This window comes from Saimiri boliviensis, chromosome 12 (genome assembly GCF_048565385.1).
Source record: "Saimiri boliviensis isolate mSaiBol1 chromosome 12, mSaiBol1.pri, whole genome shotgun sequence".
Taxonomy (NCBI): domain Eukaryota; kingdom Metazoa; phylum Chordata; class Mammalia; order Primates; family Cebidae; genus Saimiri; species Saimiri boliviensis.
This window is the reverse complement of record NC_133460.1, coordinates 50,931,855-50,949,560: the sequence shown is the minus strand read 5'-3', so window position 1 is coordinate 50,949,560 and position 17,706 is coordinate 50,931,855. Positions and strand designations below refer to the sequence as shown.

Sequence of the window (17,706 nt, the reverse complement as noted above, 5' to 3'; positions counted from 1 at the left end):
CAAAGGGAATGGGTTCGAGGCTCAGGTCTTGGGCAAAGCCATGACTCCCATCTTGAGTTGCACTTCTGGGAGCTTGGAGGTCCCTGGTGGGGAGGCTGCTGAAGACCTGGGCTCCTAAGCAGGCAGTTGGTTGCCAGGGAAGCTCTGGTTTCCGGGAAGAAAGAAGGCTAGGGAAGTGTGTGTGTAGCGGGGGGTGGGGGAGTGGGGGGCGGGGGGTGGGGGGGCGAGGGGGCGGGGGTTGGAAAGAGCCCCCAGTGGCGGTCTCTCCGTGGCCCCCCGGACTGTGGGGAGCATGGCCTTGGCGGTACCTCAGTCCTGTGCTTTCTGCCCTGGGATCCCCCTGACCTTTGAAGATGCCTCTCACCCCTCGCCTCTGTAGCCAGACACCTTCAAAAGGAAGGTGCTTTTCTAGAAGCTGAGGGAAAAGCCTGGAAGGAGCGGGGCCCAGGGACGCTGCAGGAGCAGCCTCAGGGGCTGCCAGGGCCCAGCACTCTGCCTGCTCCCCTCCCATCGCGGTTTGTAGCCCCTCTCCCGGGTAACCTGTCGGCTGGCAGGCACTGAATAGTGACCCGCTGGCTGCCGCCGACCATACCATTCAAACTTCCAACAGGGGAAGGTGAGCGCCACGGGAAGGCAGAGGCAGTGAAACCCTCCCCCTGCGTCTCCCGAGCCCCCCCACCCCTGAGAGGGCTCTGAGGAGACAGGCTGGAGCGAGGCAGTGGGAAGGCTGGGGGGCAGCCCTGCACCTCTGGACAGCTCCCCTCTCCCTCTTCCCAACCCAGCTGCCATCCCTACTCCCTTAGCTATCGCCTCCCCCAAGACAGGGCCCCAACTCTTCCAGACAAAGCCAGGTCCAGCTGGGGAGTGACGGGGAGGCTACTCGGCCGGCCAGGCTGACCGAGGGCTGCAGGGCACAGCAGAGCCCCGGCACGGCTGGGGTCACAGGCTCCTCGGGCCTCCCTTGCACAGCTGAGAAGACCTCTCTACGGAGCTCCGGATGGCTGGGGGCTGGCTCTGAGGTCAGTGCTTGGGGAACTACAGGAGAAGGCTTGGAGAGGGACGAGTGGTGGGAACCCTGGCTGGGGGACTCCTGGGAGAACGCGAGGCTGTGCTCAGACCTGGGCAGTCCTCTGGTTCTGTAGAGAGGGGAAGCAAGGACCAGTAAGGGGTAGGGACCAGTCCGAGGCCACACAGCAGTCCTCTCTGCCCATAGCAGGGCCTGCTCTCTGGCACTCTAAGGGAAAAGGAAGGTTCTCGAATGAGCTTGCAGAGGTATGTCCAGAGCAGGGCCTGCCGGCGCACCCTGGCCCCCGTGGGAAGGGAGCGGCTTCAACTGCCCTCCAGATGATTCCTGGCTTGGTCTAGGCAAGGCGCCCTCTCCCAGCACTAGCTGGCCTTTGCTGGTGAGTCAGTAGGGGGTGTCAAGGGGCCTGATAGCTGGACTTGCCTTGTGCTCTGGGAAGGGTGTTGTGTTGTTTTCAAGCACTTAGGAATCTCACGTTGCCACAGGAACAACTCAGATGCTAATTCCAATTCCATTTATCCTTTTTTTTTTTTGAGACACAGTGTTTCTCTGTTGCTGGCTGTAGTGCATGGTGTGATCATAGCTCACTGCAGCCTCAAACTTTTGGGCTCAAATGATCTTTCTGCCTCAGCCCCTGAGTAGCTGGGGCCATAGGCACATACTGCAATACCTGGCTACCTTTTTTTTTTTTTTTTTTTTTAAAGAAATGAGGTCTCATATGCTGCCCAGGCTGTTCTTAAACTCCTGGGCTCAAGTGATCCTCCCATCTTGGCCTCCCAAAGTGCTGGGATTACTGGCATGAGCTAACACGCCTGGCCTCACTTATCTTTTTATTAAAGCAGATCCCAAGGCCTGAAGCCTGGATGCTCTTTGCTAGCCCAATAGGGTCTCCAGATTCCTTTGAAGGCCTTGAAATAATGTTAGAACTAGTAGGACTGAGGCATCTCCCATTTCAGACTGCCCTTTTCTTACTCCTGGCCAAGGATTGCCCAGGGTAGCGTAGAGGGATGGCTGATTTTCTCCCCATGGGAGTGGGCAGTGGGCACACCCCATCCCTCCTCCCTGCTCAGACTCAAGGGAAGGCCAACCCATGCACAGCTGCCCAGCCAGAGTGCTCCCAAGGACTGATGCTGCAAAGGCGGAGGCCCTGGGCAGCTAGACGGGCATCACACTTTCCAGCTGGGCGCTGGGAGGGGTCGTTTTCTGCCTGGAAGTACTGGGAGGGGTGGTGGTGGGGAGTGGGTGGGAGGTGGGCTGCTCTGCATGCCCTCAGTCGGCTGGGCGCGGAGAGCCAGGAGTCAGGTCCTGCGGCTGCTGGTGAGTGCTTGGGGCAGGGACAGGAGTCCCTCGGGTGGGGGACTGGGTGGCCCGCTCCCCTCCCCACTACCTGTGGCAGGGTTTTTCTGCAGCCTACATGCAGAGCCTGGGTGTGTCCTGAGGCTTTTCCTCCTCCTGAGCTTCTGTGCTAGAAACTGGACTGTTACCTAAGCCGCAAGCTGGGAAGGAGGAAAATCTGCCATCCCCCAGCCTCACGAAAAGGAAAGACCCCCAAGTCAAACGGAAATCAGGATTTTTTTTTATCAGAACCCCTGGGATTTCTGGTCCGTGTTAGTAGAATTGAAACATCACATGTGCTGACCTGCAAGCTGGACGTCCTCTGCTTATGGGTTTTCTTTGGCCGGTCTAGTGTTTCAAATATTTGAAAATCAATTTCACATTATTTTGAAATCAAGTTTGTTTGGCCTTCGCTGTGTTCTCCCCCACCCCACTGCTCTTTTCTTTCCTTAAACAAATTTGAATTTGTTACCAATATTTAAACGTCTAGAATGTTTGCCTAAAAAAAAAAAAAATCCGTATTTCCGGCTTCTCCTGGGAAATTGACAGAGCTGACCACACTGGGCCTGTACTTGGCACTGGCACTATTGGTCTGGGCTGAGGCCCCTCCACTTCCTCGAGAGGGCCCAGCCACTGCTCTCCAGGTGTCTCGGCTCCTTCGTGTCCCTTCTGGTCATCCTCTATCTCCTGGCCAGGCTCTGTGAGCATTTTTATCGCAACCCCACACATACTGAGCCAAAAGCTTAGCCTGGTTTTCCATCGACAGGGACACCTGCTGCATTATGTCTCACGGGATAATCTTCAGGAGGAATGGAAATGCCCTGTCAGGTGCATAATGTCCCTGACCGGGAGGTTCCAGCTCCATTTGTCAACCCCCTGTGGGTTTATTTCCCACCTGTTCCTGGAGCAGCTGACCGAGCCCAGAAACGGCTAGGGGCCAGAGGGGTGGCAAGGCCATGGGGCCAGGTGTCAGGAGACGTGCTTTTGGCCTTTACTTGGCCACTGGCTCATAGTGTGGCCTTGGCCTTCCCAGCACCAAGCTGGCCCACCCCACCCTGCTGTGACCCACAATGCAGCCAGCCACGTCTTCCCAAGGAGTGAGCTCCAGCTTGTCACTCCCCGGCTCTAAAACCTTCACTGGCTCCCTAATGCCAAATCCCCTCTTTGGGCCTCAGTTTCCCTACCTGCCATGGGAGCAAGTTGGACTGCATTGGGAAGCAGCCACAGGAATCCCCACAGGGCCAGGCAGGTGAAATAAAGTGTGTGGTGGACCTGTGAGGGAGTGCACGGAGCTGTAGGTCGGTCCCCTGTCTACGGGGCGGGCAGCAGCCGCTCAGCCCCAGACACAGATATGAGGCAGGAATGTGGGCCAGTGCCAATGGTGAAATTCTGACATTTCAAGAGAAGTCAGGCATCCAGATATTTTTGTGAAATCTGTTATTATTCTGAAAATATTCACAATTAAATTTATGAAAACACAGCAAGGGCCCAACGAAACACACCAGTGGGCCCCAGTTTGCAGCCTCGGCATGAGCTAACTGCTAGGGTCCCTGGCAGCTGCAGCCTCCTATCATCCATAACTTGCTCCTGGCCACAGAGCAAGTTATTGATGGAGTTGGTCCCAGGTTTGCAGGCCTAAGACCCTATGGTGATTCATGAGGATTGATTTGGAGATGCGGACAGGCACCACCCTCTTACCTTTCTGGCCGATGGGCCGGGGGTGGAGCAGGAAGAGGGCCTGAGCCTGGGCCCAGCTCCATCACTGCTCAGCTGTGTGTGCACCTAGACTTGTCATGTCTCTGGGCTTCGTTGTCCTAACCTGTTATGTGGCCATGATGCTGTCCAGTTTTACAGTGCCTCGCCCCCATCCATGTTCCCTAGGTGAGTCTCCCCTGTACCTGCTGCCCTGGGTCCAGCTGATCTGCCTTTCAGCTTCTGTCCTGTTGCTGTTTCAGGAGCCATGAGCACAAAGGGCCCCAGCCTCGCCAGCTCCTCAGCCATCAGCCCCCTCGCCTTTCTCTCAGCTCCCGTCACTCCCGGGACCCTTGCAGAGGCAATCGGCCCCCTCCCCGTGCTCATCGCCCTGGCCTGCATCTTCCTCCTGCTGGCCACCTGTCTGCTGTTCATGACACTCTGTAAGCCAGCAGCACTGGACCCGAGCTGCCGCAGGGCTCGTGAGTGCATGCCCCACCACCCCGGGAGCCCCAGTGAGCCCCAGCTCCGGCTCTGGAAGCGCCTGGGCTCGCTGCGCCTCTCCCTGCACAGCTTCCGTCGTGGCCGGCCCTGCGCCCCTCAACAGCCCCTGCCAGGCCCCGGTGACAGCCACGGCGACTGTGACTGCACCGAATCGACCAAGATGTGACGGGTTGTCCACACGCATGCCCCCACGACCCCCTAGGTCCTGCAGAGCCTCCCGCCTCAGACAGAGACTGGGGTTGCAGGCTGCAGGAAGACAGTGGCCCAAGCAGCCTGGGCCACCTCCCCCCAAGAAGCTCCCTGCAGGCCCAGGCCAGTGCCTTTTCCCAGAGATGGTCCTCGGAAGAGCACCTTCCTCTCTGCAGACTCCCTAGCTGCTGCTTGCTGAAGATTTCCGGTCATGAGATGAGCACTTGTGGCCATCTGGGGTCTTTGGCTTGAGGCTCCACAGGGGACAACCTGGGGCTCATCACCACCTCCTGGAAGCAGCACCCTTGCTCCCCACGGAAGCCTTGCCCTCCAGGTGCCAAAGCCCAGCTTGCAGAAGTGGCCGAATGGCAAAGGTTCCCTTTGGCCGAGTGAAATGCTCAGCCTCCACCGGAGCCAAGGTACTGTCCTGCTATCTGTGCCGGCCCAGTGCTGCGGCAACACCCCAAGGCTCCCTTCCTTGGGCTTTCTGGGCACTGCCAGCATCTGCCTGGTGCCCTGTGTGGGCAGCTGCCTCCCTCCTGGGATCCAATGCCTGGGCCCTGGCTGGGAAGAGGGGCAAACGGGGGCTCTCCAAGCACAGTCTTGGCAGCTGTCTTCGTGGCCCCTCTTCCGGACACTCCCTAAGTCCAGTTGGGATCAATCAGGAAGGAACTGAGGATGGGTGAGGAGACTCCCTTCAGAGGCCAGGGCGGGTGCTGTGACAGAGCATCAAGAGGCAGGGCACTGCCAGCAGCTGGAGGTGAAGCCACCAGGGCTCAGAGGAGGACAGCTCACAGCGGCGCCACACCTCACCCAGGGAAAGAGGCAGCGTCCCCGAGGGTGGGATGGTCCAGACCTCTCCAGGACAGCTGTGGGGCCCCAGGCCCGGCCCACACTTAGGGATGCTGTCTGTGTTTTTGGTGAGTGCTATGCTGACTACCTGTCAAAGCAGTCCCACCCCAGGATGGCTTCTCAGAATCCCAAACCCTTGCTTGACCTCTCCCGACAAGGCCAAGGTGAAACACTTTGGTCAGGTCCCAAATTTGAAGGGTGGGCAGAGGGAGGACTTGGGCCGCCCCACTCCTGTCACAGTCAGCTGACCAGGAGCCCGCCACAAAACTGCCCCTGGCTCTCTCCTCAACTCCTTTCTGGGAAAGGGGTGCAGCCAGCCAAGCCTTCCCAGCGAGTGAGCTCTGGCTTGCCAGTCTGCAGCTCCAAAACCTTCACTGGCTCCCTAACATCAAATGGATACAGCCAAAGCTCCCCAGCCCAGGGCGCAGTGCCCTCTGCCATCAGGCTCCAACAAATCTTTCTAGCGTCATCTTGATCCAAAACTCCGGGAACACTGAATGACCTGTCACCCCTGACTGTGGCTTAGGCTTCACACACACCCACTCTGTGAAGCCCTCCTGCCTGGACCCACCCCCGCTCTCTCCCACCTCTCCTGGGGAGGACAAGGAGCATTCTCTTGGCAGCGTGAGTCCTTCCTGTCTATGTCTTCGCTTTCCTGCCAGCCCGGGAGCTTGCAGAGGGCCAGCCCTCGTCCAACCCCTCACTTTGACTCCCCAGTTCTGTGCACAGAAGTATGAGGCCTCTGTGTACAGAGGGAAGAGCGGCCCAGCCGGGGGTGTCCCCGCCCTCTCAGGCAGGAGTCTGGCAGGAGCTGGTACAACACAGAGCCTCATCTTCTCGGAGATGCCCCTAGATAGATTTCTCTCCAAGCAGGCCCTGTTGGAAAAGCCTACTTCTTTCCAAGCCAATCTGATCCCAAAAAGTGAGTCCAGCTTTACAAGAAACTTAGAGGGCCTTGGAGAAGTCATCCTGAGACTGCATTTCTCCCTGAGAAAGGGGAGAAATCAGCGCTGCCCTATATTAACTCGCCAGCTCGAGGATTTCAGTATGAGTAGTATTGTGTAAACAGAACCCGATTCTTTGGGTTTAGAAAGTGGGGCAGGCCTCCTCCCTCAGGGTTTTGTCCCTTCCTCCCTTCTGGCTCAGTAATCTCTTCCTGGTTTGCTTCCCCTGGGGCCTCCCTGCTATCCCAGGCTGGATTCAGCCTGCAGCCATCCACCCCACCAGCAGGCCCTGCTTGCCACTAGCACTCTCTTCCTGGAGGTTGGGGTAGGGGATGAGGCTGCCTAGAGGCCTGAAGAAGGAAAAGCCCAGGAGCAGGAGGGGCTCTCACTTGGGTTTCAGGTGCCAGGCCAGGGGGGTATGCTCCAAGTCCTCACCAGCTGAGGCCCTGATCGAGAGAACCCTCTCCTTCCTCATTCTGGAGCTAGCCACCACACTCTCAAATCCCCAGGGCTTTCTGGCTCTCTGTGTTTCTCGGAGTCAGCTCCCTGCTCCCCAGCCCTTTCCTGCCCGCCTCCTGGTCCCAATGCAGGGAGGCCAGCATTGCCAGCCTCCCACGCTTCTGCCCCTCCCAAGCTCGGGAGCCTGCCCCGATGGGCAGGCCCAGATTCGCTATTTGGCTCAGCCTCCTAGTTTGAAACCCCATAGCTGGTAAAGAGACTCATTCATTCCGGGCCTCCCTCCCCACCCAGCAACTGAGGCCTCTGGGCAGGGGTGGGGGGGCACCTAGATCGTTTTCAGGGTCCTCCCCTCTCTCCCTCTGAGCCTCGGGGCTGTTGTGCCTGCTCCCTGGGCAAAGGAGCCCTTTCTTCTTGGGCCTGTTTACTTCCCGAGAGAGAAGCCTCAGCCAAGGGCGCTGTGAAAGCAGCTCTGTTTTGGGCCTTGCTGGTCCCTGGCTCGCTCCTCAACTCCTTTCCGGGAAATTGTGACATCTCCTTCTCCCCCCTACTCCGAAAGGCCCTTCTGGGTGGGGTGGGAGATGTGGAGGGGGAGGCCAAGACTTCTGTCTGTCTGTGGGGAGCCAGAGCCCTGTCCTTAGCTCTGCAACCTGGGGGGTCTACACTCCCTGGTATGGGAGGGGGCCTGGGTTCCCCTTTTCCCACAGCACCTTCCAGAGCAGCAGACCCACCCTGGGTACTTGCCTGGTTCTGCCCCTGGTGCCACTGAGCATATGCCCTCAGGGCTGTGTGTGGCTCCACCTCTTCCCCGCCCACCACCTGCCCCAGGGACCATGGGCCACCTGCCTGTGCGATGCTGTGGCCTTCGGGGATGTCCTCGGGGACACTGGCCTCATAGCTGCTCTGCAGAAAGATGGGCCGGTTGTCATTCACATCCAGGACCGTGACGAACACAGTGGCCGTGCCTGTGTGCCGCTTCCCTACAGGGCCGTTGTCTGCGGGAGTTGAAGGAGGACAGGTGTTAGCAGCTGTCTGAGACGGGGGCACACTTCCTGCGCCTTTGCACACTCCCGGGCATCAGCCAGAGAGGTGCTCTGTTCTGCCCCACCCGCCTTAGCCTTTGCAAAGCCGACTTCCTTTTTAGCTTAGGAATACCACTAACAGTATCTGATGCTTAGATAACACCATGTGCCAGGCATTCTTCCAACCCCTTCGGTCCTCATAGCAGACCCATGAAGCAGGCACCATTACTGTCATCCCCATTTTACAGAGGAGGTAACTGAGGCACTCAAGTGGATTGAATGATGGCTCCCAAAAAAGTCAGACCCACGTTAAATCCCTGGGAAGCTGTGAAGGTTAATTTATTTGGAAAGGGGCCTTTGAAAATGTAATGACATAGGGATCTTGAGACTTGATCACCCTGGATGATCTGGGTGGCCCACAAATCCAATGGCAAGGGTCCTTATGAGAGAAAGGCAGAGGGAGGTTTGAGAGAGAGGAGGCTGTGTGCAGATGGAGGCAGAGGCGGGACTGAAGCTGCCACAAGCCACGGAACGCCTCTCGACTCCAGAAACTAGCAGTCAAGGACCGATTCTCGCCAGAGCCTCTGGAGGAAGCATGACCCTGCCCACAGTTTAATTTCTAGCCTTCAGCCTCCAGAAACAAGAGAGAATACACTTCTGTTGTTTAAGACACCATGTTTTTGGTAGTTTGTCATGGCAAATTTAGGACGCAGATACAGGCACTCAGAGCAAAAAGCCCACTGCTGTCAGGAATGGCAGGTGTAGCACCCAGGTCAAACGCCTGGGTGGGCCCCCTCGATGGGCGGTTGTCCTCTACTCCAGTCCACAGCGGACAGGAAGAATGTGGGCCCAGGGACGTCAGATCTCCTGATTGCTCATGAGAAACTGAACTTCTGAGCTTGTCAATAAAATCTCCTGATTTTAAAATATTCACAACGAATGGTCATTCTTTATAAAATATTGGATAGGTGAAACAAACGTGCCCTCTGCATTCAGGGACATGGCCTTTGCTTGGGATCTAAGCCTCAGGTACCTGGAAACTCTGTCCCTCCAGTTACCAGCAGAACTCTGCCAGGGCTGGGGAGGTGAGGAGGTGGGGAGGCTGGGGAGGTGGGGAGGATGGGGCCCTGGCTTAGCCTCAGGGCAGCTCTTGGGTTGTTCTCCTTGGAGGAAGGAGCTTGTGTCCAGTGCTGCATGTCCAGGCAAGAGTGGTCACCCCAGGGAGGAGTGCGGGCAGCTGGAGTAGCCTGGAGACCTAGGGTGACTCTGTCCTTCTTCCCCAGGGCAGCTGACCATATGTGGCGGTGGCGTCACTCACTGGGGGTAGGTCTTCCAACCCTCCAAAGCTCCTCTCCAGGCCAGCCTCCCACCACCCTCAGGGGCAGGCTTATTGCTCTGGCTGGGATCGTGTGTGTGTGGGAGGCTCCCTAGAAGGCTGACTGAAGTCCTCTCCTCCTGCCAGCCAATACCCAAAGTGAAGGCTGGACTCAGGGGTGATGACAAGTCTCCAGAGGGTGGGCAGCCATCCCAGGAGGGGAGGAAAGCAGGGGAGAGGGCAGAGGCATCTGGGCATGGGTGGGCTGGGAAGGAACTGAGGGTTGGAAAGAATGAGGCCCAGAGAGCTCATTCCCTTCTTACTCAGAGCTCACTGCAAACTTCCTGGAAGGACCAGGGGCACCTGGGGGCACAGGCCTTATCATGCCCTTCTTCCTCTCTGGGGCCCTCAAGGGCTCCCTGATGCCCAGAGACCAAAGACCAAATTTCTGGGCCAACATTTAGGCCACCACGACATGGCCCTGCCTGATCACAGCCTCCCCTTCCGCAGCGTGGGCCACTCCATAGGCCAGCTGCTGCGTGTGCACGCGTGCTTGTGTACGCAGGGCGCTTTCCCACCTCCAGCCCCTTGCAAGGGCTGGTGCCTCTGCCAGAAATGCCCTCCCTGCTTCTCCAGGTACTTAAATGAAACCTTATATGGCCTCCAAGGCTGCAGTGGGCACCCTTCGTTTCTGCCCATCAGCACTGGCCTGTGCTCCCCTGGGAAGACCATGCCCTGACTGTCCCCTGAGGACTCTCCCTTCCAGGCTCTGAGGCCTGGGATGCTGGGTAAGTGGGAAGGCCCCCAGCTCCAGGGATGGGCATGTGACTTAGGTCTAAGTAACCAGCACATCTCACTTCCCTGGCCACAGTGAGGGGTTCAGGGATGGGCACTGGGGCAGAATGGATCTACCTAGACCTGATTTGAGGACTTCTGCCAGGGCAGGAAAGAGACAGGTGGTGTCTTCCCTGTTGCTGCACTTGAACCTGAGAATATGTATAGGTGAGGCTGGGGCAATGACCTGCCACCGTGTGAGCTGAAGAATAAAGCCAACTGATATGGTTTGGCTGTGTCCCCACCCAGATGTCATCTTGAATTGTACGCCCATAATTCCCACGTGTTATGGGAGGGAGCCAGTGGGAGAGACTTGAATCATGGGGCGGTTTTCCCCATACTGTTCTTGTGGTAGTGAGTAAGTCTCATGAGATCTGATGGTTTTATCAGGGGTGTCTGCCTTTACGTCTTCCTCATTCTCTGCCTGCTGCCATCCACGTAAGATGGGACTTGCTCCTCCTTGCCTTCTGCCATGATTGTGAGGCTTCCCCAGCCACGTGGAACTGTAAGTCCAATTAAACCCTTTTTCCTATATAAATTACCCAGTCTAAGGTATGTCTTCAGCAGCAGCATGAAAATGGACTAACACATCAACACACAGGAGGCAGCGCCAGCCAATGCAGAGACTGAAGCCTGAGGTGTCACCTGAGCCCTGAACCCAGTCATACCTGAAGCCACATCTCCCAGTGGACTGGTTTTGTGAGCCCATATTGCTGAAGTCAGCTTATTTTATTTTAAAATTTGCAACTGAAGGAGACCTAACTGACTCAAAGGCACTCCCAGATGCTGATTCCTCCAGGAAGCCTCCCATGACCTCTCCCCTCTGTGTTTGCACCACTCTTTGTGCCTGATGCTCTTATGTCATTCTTTTCCCTTCCTGCTGGCTTGCCTGGATTTGCAGTGATTTGTCTACACGTGGGTCTCCTAGGCAGCTCCCACCTTACCATCCTAGCGTCTTGCATGTAGCACCGAGCAGGGAGCCTCACGCCCGGCAGTAATGTTTAGTGAGTGTCTGGTGCCCTATCTCCACTGGCACCAGGGCAGAGTTCAGCCTTTAGCAAAAGGCCTGCTCCTGGGAGGCACCCCATGTGAACTTTGCCCAGATCACCGCGTTGGTGGGTGCGGGGCTGGTGCATACCGATGGCCTCCAGGATGAGCATGTAGGTGGCTGTGGTCTCCCGGTCCAGGCTCACCACGGTTCTCACAACGGCATCGCGGTAACCCACGCTGAACTTCCCATCCAAGTTGCCACCTGTGGGTGAAGGACAGGAAGCTTTGGGCTGGGAAACAGAGCTCCCAGCCAGGGAAAGAGGGGGCTCTGCTCCTGAGCTGGGACCCGCCATGGTGAGTCCAGGAGTGGGAGGCTGTGCTGTCGACTCAGCCCTGCCTGAGGCGCTCTGATGCGGGTGCAGCTTAGGTGGGCTCAGTGGGGGTGCCAGATGCCTGGAATAAGTGCCCACCCTTCACGGAGCGCCTCCTGTGTACAGGCACTCCACACAGACCATATCCTTCAGCCTCCACTTTACAGAGGAGAACCCACTGCTCCATGGCATGCCTCTGCTGCTCTGGGTTCTCCGTGCCCGGGTCCCTGGGTGTGTCCTTCACCCCTCCACTCCCTGCCTGTCCTGTAGAAGCGTATGAGCCACTAACCAGCATAGGGGCTTGTATATGTGGCTGAGGACTCTGGGATTGGCTGGGCGTCCCCCACATCCCTCATCTTGGAGGTGAGATGGGCTGAGGACTGAAGCTCCCTGAGTGGGGACATGGAGGCTCCACAGAGGCGGGAGTCAAGGCAGCTGCACAGGAGACAGGAATTACTGAGTCTCCCTGAGTTCTCTGACAGGTGGGAAGCGTGAGGGTCTCCTCTTGGGGTGGATGGGAGCCAGGAAGAACTCGCATAAGTGTGGAGACCCCTCCCCTACCAGCTGGCAAGCAGTGTGGCATTCTGGGCAGCAGAGGGCACCACGGCACCAGCTTTGTGGTGAGCTTGGGCAGGACTGGGCTCAGCTCCTTGCAGAATGCACACGGAAAATCCGGGAGGGCTCTGGGCAGGTCAGCAGGAGCCCGCCACTTTGGGGTGCTGAAGAGTCATCCTGCAGACTGCCAGGTGCTCCTGTCCTTGCTGGTTTGCCCCTGGGGAAAGCCTCCTGATCCTGTTACTAAGCCCTCCCTCAGGCCTACTTGAGGGCCAGACCGTGAGGGTGCTGGGCCCCTTCAGGGAGGCGAGGGAGGAAAGTACAGGCTGAGGGCTGGGAGGCCACATTGACCACAGCAAAAGCCATGGGCGGGCTGTGAGCCAGGCTTCTTGCTTCATGGGGAGGCATCCGGGAGGCTGGTATGTGCCCTGCCCATGTGCACAGAAGCACAGATGCCTAGGCAACATGTGTGTTGGTAGGCAGGTCCTGGACAGAGAGAAGACTGAGCTGGTAAAAGAGCCAAGGGGGGTTGAAGAACGGGGAAGACTGTGCCTCCATGTGTCCCGGCACCTCTCATGTGTGTCAGGGAGGCTGAGAAGCTGTTCTCATCCAGGAATGGCAAGTCCAAGGCATGTGTGCCACCACCTACCAATCCTCCCACCGCGGCAGACATCACTAATCCACTGCGGCCCTCTTTCCCCTGTGAGCCAGGACACAGCCTCATCATCTGTGGCCACAGCTCTCCAGGTGACAGCTAGGCAACAATTTTGAGCTAAAACCATTGCATTTAGGGAGATGGAAACCACCTGCCTCTACACAGATGGGAATTCTCCTGAGGAACAGGTCCCGGAGGAAGGACAAGGCCACACTTCTCCAGTTACTGCTCTGTCACCCAGACTCGGGGCGGGGTGTGGGGCTCAGGGCTCACCCTAGGAATCATGGGGCCCCACCTCTCTCCAGAATGAACCTTAGTAGACCCTCCCCCTTCTTACAACCAACATGTTCAGGAGGTCCCCAGGGAGCCAGTGCAGAGTGATCCAGCTGCAGAGCCCTTGGGAAGGGCCAGGAGCAAACCCTCAGGGAGGCATCGGCAGGGCGGAAGCACAGTGGTGGAGCCCTGGCCTCTTTTCCACCCTCACCTGACCCGCACCTGGCCTGGCTGTCTATCTGGGAGGGGTGGGTAGGGCCCCCGGCAGGCGGCACCTGTGATGAAGTAACTGAGCTCGGCATTGAGGCCCACGTCGTTGTCCGTGCAGTTCAGCCAGACCACCCGGAACTCGCGCGGCACGTCCTCGGACACGGACACGTTGTACACGGCTGGGAAGAAGGTGGGCATCTCGTCGTTCACATCCAGCACTGCAGGGGAGAATGGGCAGCGGGGCTAGGTCTGCCTTCTGCTGCAGACGACCCAGCTCCAGAGCACTGGCTCCAGCTCCAGCTCCAGACCAAGTAGGGAACGAATTCCCAAAGGAGTCACGGGCTCCAGGTGGCATCTGTGTTAACACCTCCTGGCCATGAGCCCAGAGCCCCCCATGCCTGCCAGGGCCAGGACCAAGCCCATCAGTGCTCCAGACCCTCCTGCTGTCCCTGTGCCCCTGTGTCCTGGGGGCTTACTGCTGCTCAGTTGTCAAAGGCGAGAGAGAAAACTTTAGAACCTCTCTCCGGGACGCACCTAACAACGACCATGACAACATGGACAGTCATGACAGTGATGATAATGGTGACCATTTACGAGCTTGTCCAGTGTGCCATGCCCATGCTAAGTGCTTCCCGGACAGGACCACATGCGGCCCTCAGAGCATCGTAGGAGGCGGGTATTATCAGACACATTGTGTAGCTGAGGAAGCAAAAGCTCAGAGCAGCTGAGTGACTTGCCCAAAGTCACACAGCGGCAGAGTGGAGGGGCCGGAGCCTCAAGGTCTACCCTCAGTATGCAATGGAGCTTCAGCAAAGGGCACTCACTTTGATAATCCCATCTCCCGAAATAAGGTTTGATTTCCCTTAGAGATTTGTTTATTCAGCTGTGCATGCTCGGCCCTATTCCTCAGGCAGAGGGGTGCTTGGGCAACCTTTATAGCGAAGTGATCCCCATCCAACTTAGGTTCCTTTACATGGTATCCCCAGGAGGGATGCTGGGCCCCTTTGATGATATGGCTTCTGCTGAGTCTTGGAAGAAGGCCCTCCAGGGGTCCTCTCTGAAAGCTGGGACATACTCCCTGTCAATCATCTGCCAAGAAGTGGGTCCTGAAACTGACACCATAAACCCACAGGAAGTCTTGGAGCGATGGGAGAGAGTGTCGTGCTCTCTGAAATCCTTACCGTCTTAGGTCTCAACTAAAGAGGGTCAGTGTCTGTGCCTGTGCCAAGCTAACCACTCCCTTTCCCGCCCCTACCATCCCACAGAGGCCGGCAGAGCTAGGATGGGACCAAACAGGCCCAGGGAACAGGCCACATCTTGCCTGTTAAACTCCGTCCTAATTTCCCTGGGGTTATTCCTGGCCCCTTGGCAACAGCTCATGTCCCCATCCTGTCCTGAAAAATTAAACACTCATCCAACATGGAAACAGCACCCTGCCCCTTCACCGATAGAGGGCAGAGACCGTGGGAATGAGCACAACAGCCCCAGCGGGATGAGAATCTTAGGGAGTCTGGGAGTCCCAGCTGCTCTCTTCCCAGAGTGATGCCCTGCCGCTGCCAGCCCAGGCGTTCCACACCCATGGGACGGGGAGGTCTCCTTTAGGTTTCCAAACAAAAACTCTGGCCTTCCAAACAAGACAAAGGGCTCTGCACCCTCCCTGGCTGCTCATGACCCTGAGGTCCTAGCTCCGGCTCAAGCAAGCCCCCTTTGCTGTTGCTACGCTCTGGGGCTAGGAAGAATGGGGAGGGGGGCGGGGGCTTGGCAGCAGGTCCAGGCCACTGTCCCTGAGCTCTGGGGCACTGAAGGCAGTGGCCAGGTGCAGAGAAGACTCTGCAGTGTTGAGTGCCTCCAGCTGAGGAGGGTGCCTCATTAACAAGGGAGCTTGTGCCTACAAGCCCAGCAGACAGCAGTGGGGGACACAGGCTCCCCATTGCCCCTGGCCCTGAACCAGGCCTATGCCCACCCACTAAGCACACAGCAGAAGCCCCCTCGCCCCTCACCATGGATGGTGAGCGTGCTGGTGGAGCTCTTCGTGGGCGTGCCCAAGTCACTGGCCACCACCTGCAGCTGGTACTCGGCGATGCGCTCTCGGTCCAGCTCAGCGGTGGTGACCACCACGCCACTGCTGCTGTTGATGAGGAAGTCCATGCGGGGCATAGCCACCTGCATTCGGTAGGACACCAGGCCGTTCAGGCCCTCATCTAGGTCGACGGCCACCACCTGAGGGCAAGGAGGGGCAGCGTGAGGGCGGGGAGGGGTCACTGGGAAGGATGCTTCTCCCTTAATAAGTGCCCCCTTCTCCCCGCCGAGACACACTTGGCTACAGCCAGACACAAGACACATATGCTCCCTTCCGAGCCTTTGGCCAGGCCACTGTCCCCAGGGGACCCTCCCAGACTCTAAGAGGGTCACGCACCAGCTGAAACCTGTCCCGAGGCACCAAGTGAGGCCGACAGTGGGGTGGCAGAGGGACTTTTAGAATAAGAGCTCAGGTCTCTACAGCGCTTTCCCCCTTCATCTCCTGCTCTCCCCATTAGGAAGCCCTCCCAGATTTGGAGCAGCTGTTCCAGCTTGAGGACCCCCACCATGATCTGGAGCTCAATTACCTAGAAGACAGGAGTCGCAGGCTGCCCCTCCCCGCTTTGCTTGATTTGTGAGACAGCAACAACAAAAACAAAATGACATCAAGGGTTCTTTTGTAAAAGTCACTTGAGGGTTTCATTATTATTTTTTAAAAAGTCATTTGTGACCATGTACAGGCAACCCTCCTCCTTAATTCCATTTGCACCTCCAGCCCCCATCAGATTACTTGACTCAAGACCCTGGTACCCTGGATGTTTTCCTGAAGTGGATTCAAGGCATTTGGGGAAAATGTGTAATAACAGCTGAAATAAGAGTTTGGGATTAAGCCGAGACTCTCAGGACTGGGAGACATTATATCAAGGTCGTCTGGACTCAGCTTGAATGCTTTCAGGACAGGGTGCTCGGTATTTCTACTTTACTTGCACACAGCTCTACCCCCTGGAGACCGCTCTTCTGCACAACCAGCAGAAATCTGTATCGCCTGAGTCCTAGGTGGGCCCAGGGAGCACAGTTCAGGGGAGAAGCTTCGTCCTGTATGTGAAGACAGTTTCCAAGTTAAACGCTCCCTGCTCCTTCCTCTATGAACTCAGAAGTTGCATTGGTGGGCATCTTTATTCACCAGTGTGAGCCCCCAGAGAACTGGGGTTAGGGGTTCACTCGTTCTCACCCCGCCTCCCCTTTGGCCTGGGGGCTTCCTCAGGACAGGCTGCTGTTCCCTGGATCGAGGCGCCCCCTGCTGGGAGCTTGGGGAACACCATTCACCTCCTCCTACCGATGAAGAAACTGAGGCACAGTGGGCCTGTGGGGCGCCACCAAGCTCACCCCCTCTGGCATCCTGACAAACAACCCCATCTCCTTCGAATGGGAACAGGCTAACCTGATCCTGCCACTGCGTCTCAGGTATAAGCCCTCGTGACAGACACATAGTGATCGCCACAGCTACCGTGTTTTCCTGAGTCCAAGTTCCAGGGTGCTTCAACCATGTGTCTGATTGAATCCCCACAGCACAGTCAGGCAGGTACTATTATTATCTCCGTTTCACAGATGAGAAACTGAGGCTCAGAGAGGGTAAGCAGTTTGCTCCAAGCCACACAGCACTTGGTGGTGGAGCTAGGATCCACACCTCTATTGGTTGGCACTCCACAGCCCATGCTCTTAACCAGGAGGGTCTCTGGTGTTCCCAAACGGCCCCTGGAGGGCTGAGGTTTTGAAAGGACTTGAAACCCTGGATGTCATCTTCCCCAAACCAGCAACTTCAGGATCCCCCGGACCAAAGGATGATGGAACAGGAGGCAAAGAAGTCAGGCCCAAGATCAGACCCTGCCTTGTGTGGCCTCAGGGTCCTGGGCAAGTCTCTTTAGAGCTCTGCAAAGTGGGCAGAGGCTCCTCTACTACAGGGAGCAGATCCGGGGCTTATGGGAAAGCATGGGAGAGACGATGCCCAGGACTACACTCATCTGGCCTTCTTTATATTCTAGAACCACCTGCAGGCCGGACGTCCATAATCAGGCCCTGAGAAACTTGGACTTGGCTTGCAGAATTCCACCTTTGCCTCCCTCCCTCTCTCTGCCTCTGCCTTTGCCCATCTCCCTATACTTTCCTGCCATGTCCCCTCCACGTCTCCAGAGCCTCTGTCCTTCAAGCCCCAGCTCCTCCCCTGCCCTGCAAAGTGCTCCGCCTGGGCGAGGCCCCTCGGGCACCCACTGCCCCCTTCTGGGCTGGTAGGGATGAAATGAGAGAGACTCACTTGGTAGATGGAGACCCCCGTGGGGGTGCCTTCGAGCACCTCGGCCACAAAAGGCAGGTTCTGAAAGGTGGGGTCATTGTCGTTGAGATCCAAGAGGTTCACAAACACTGTGGCACTGCTGGTAGCTCTCAGAGGGGGTCGGCCACCTGGGAAGA

At 57.3% G+C, this 17,706-nt stretch overlaps 2 protein-coding genes and 1 long non-coding RNA gene across 9 annotated transcripts in view; 2 read left to right on the top strand and 1 right to left on the bottom strand.

The window, feature by feature from the left end:
* CDH23 (cadherin related 23) overlaps positions 1-17,706 on the bottom strand; it is a 423,515-nt gene that overhangs the window by 99,190 nt on the left and 306,619 nt on the right. For all 5 annotated transcript variants that reach the window (XM_074382361.1, XM_074382354.1, XM_074382359.1 and 2 more), the window contains 5 exons: positions 17,552-17,697; positions 15,222-15,441; positions 13,287-13,439; positions 11,306-11,419; positions 7,843-7,991 (listed from right to left, as the gene is read on the bottom strand). In XM_074382361.1, coding sequence (XP_074238462.1) covers positions 7,843-7,991; positions 11,306-11,419; positions 13,287-13,439; positions 15,222-15,441; positions 17,552-17,697 — 782 coding nt within the window. The remainder of the gene's footprint in view (positions 1-7,842; positions 7,992-11,305; positions 11,420-13,286; positions 13,440-15,221; positions 15,442-17,551; positions 17,698-17,706) is intronic.
* On the top strand, positions 268-8,948 carry C12H10orf105 (chromosome 12 C10orf105 homolog). Its single transcript, XM_003928627.3, has 2 exons — positions 268-1,019; positions 4,315-8,948. Exon 2 carries the CDS (start codon positions 4,320-4,322, stop codon positions 4,719-4,721), a length of 402 nt encoding a protein of 133 aa, XP_003928676.1. The 5' UTR covers positions 268-1,019; positions 4,315-4,319; the 3' UTR covers positions 4,722-8,948.
* LOC104651503 (uncharacterized) lies at positions 11,418-17,563 on the top strand. 3 transcript variants are annotated; one of them, XR_012512841.1, is made up of 4 exons: positions 11,418-11,511; positions 12,563-12,830; positions 13,340-13,411; positions 15,759-17,563. It is a non-coding gene; the product is annotated as an uncharacterized LOC104651503 (long non-coding RNA). The 3 variants fall into 3 exon arrangements; XR_012512842.1 differs by lacking the exon at positions 12,563-12,830; XR_744955.3 differs by lacking the exon at positions 11,418-11,511 and having other exon boundaries at positions 11,520-12,830.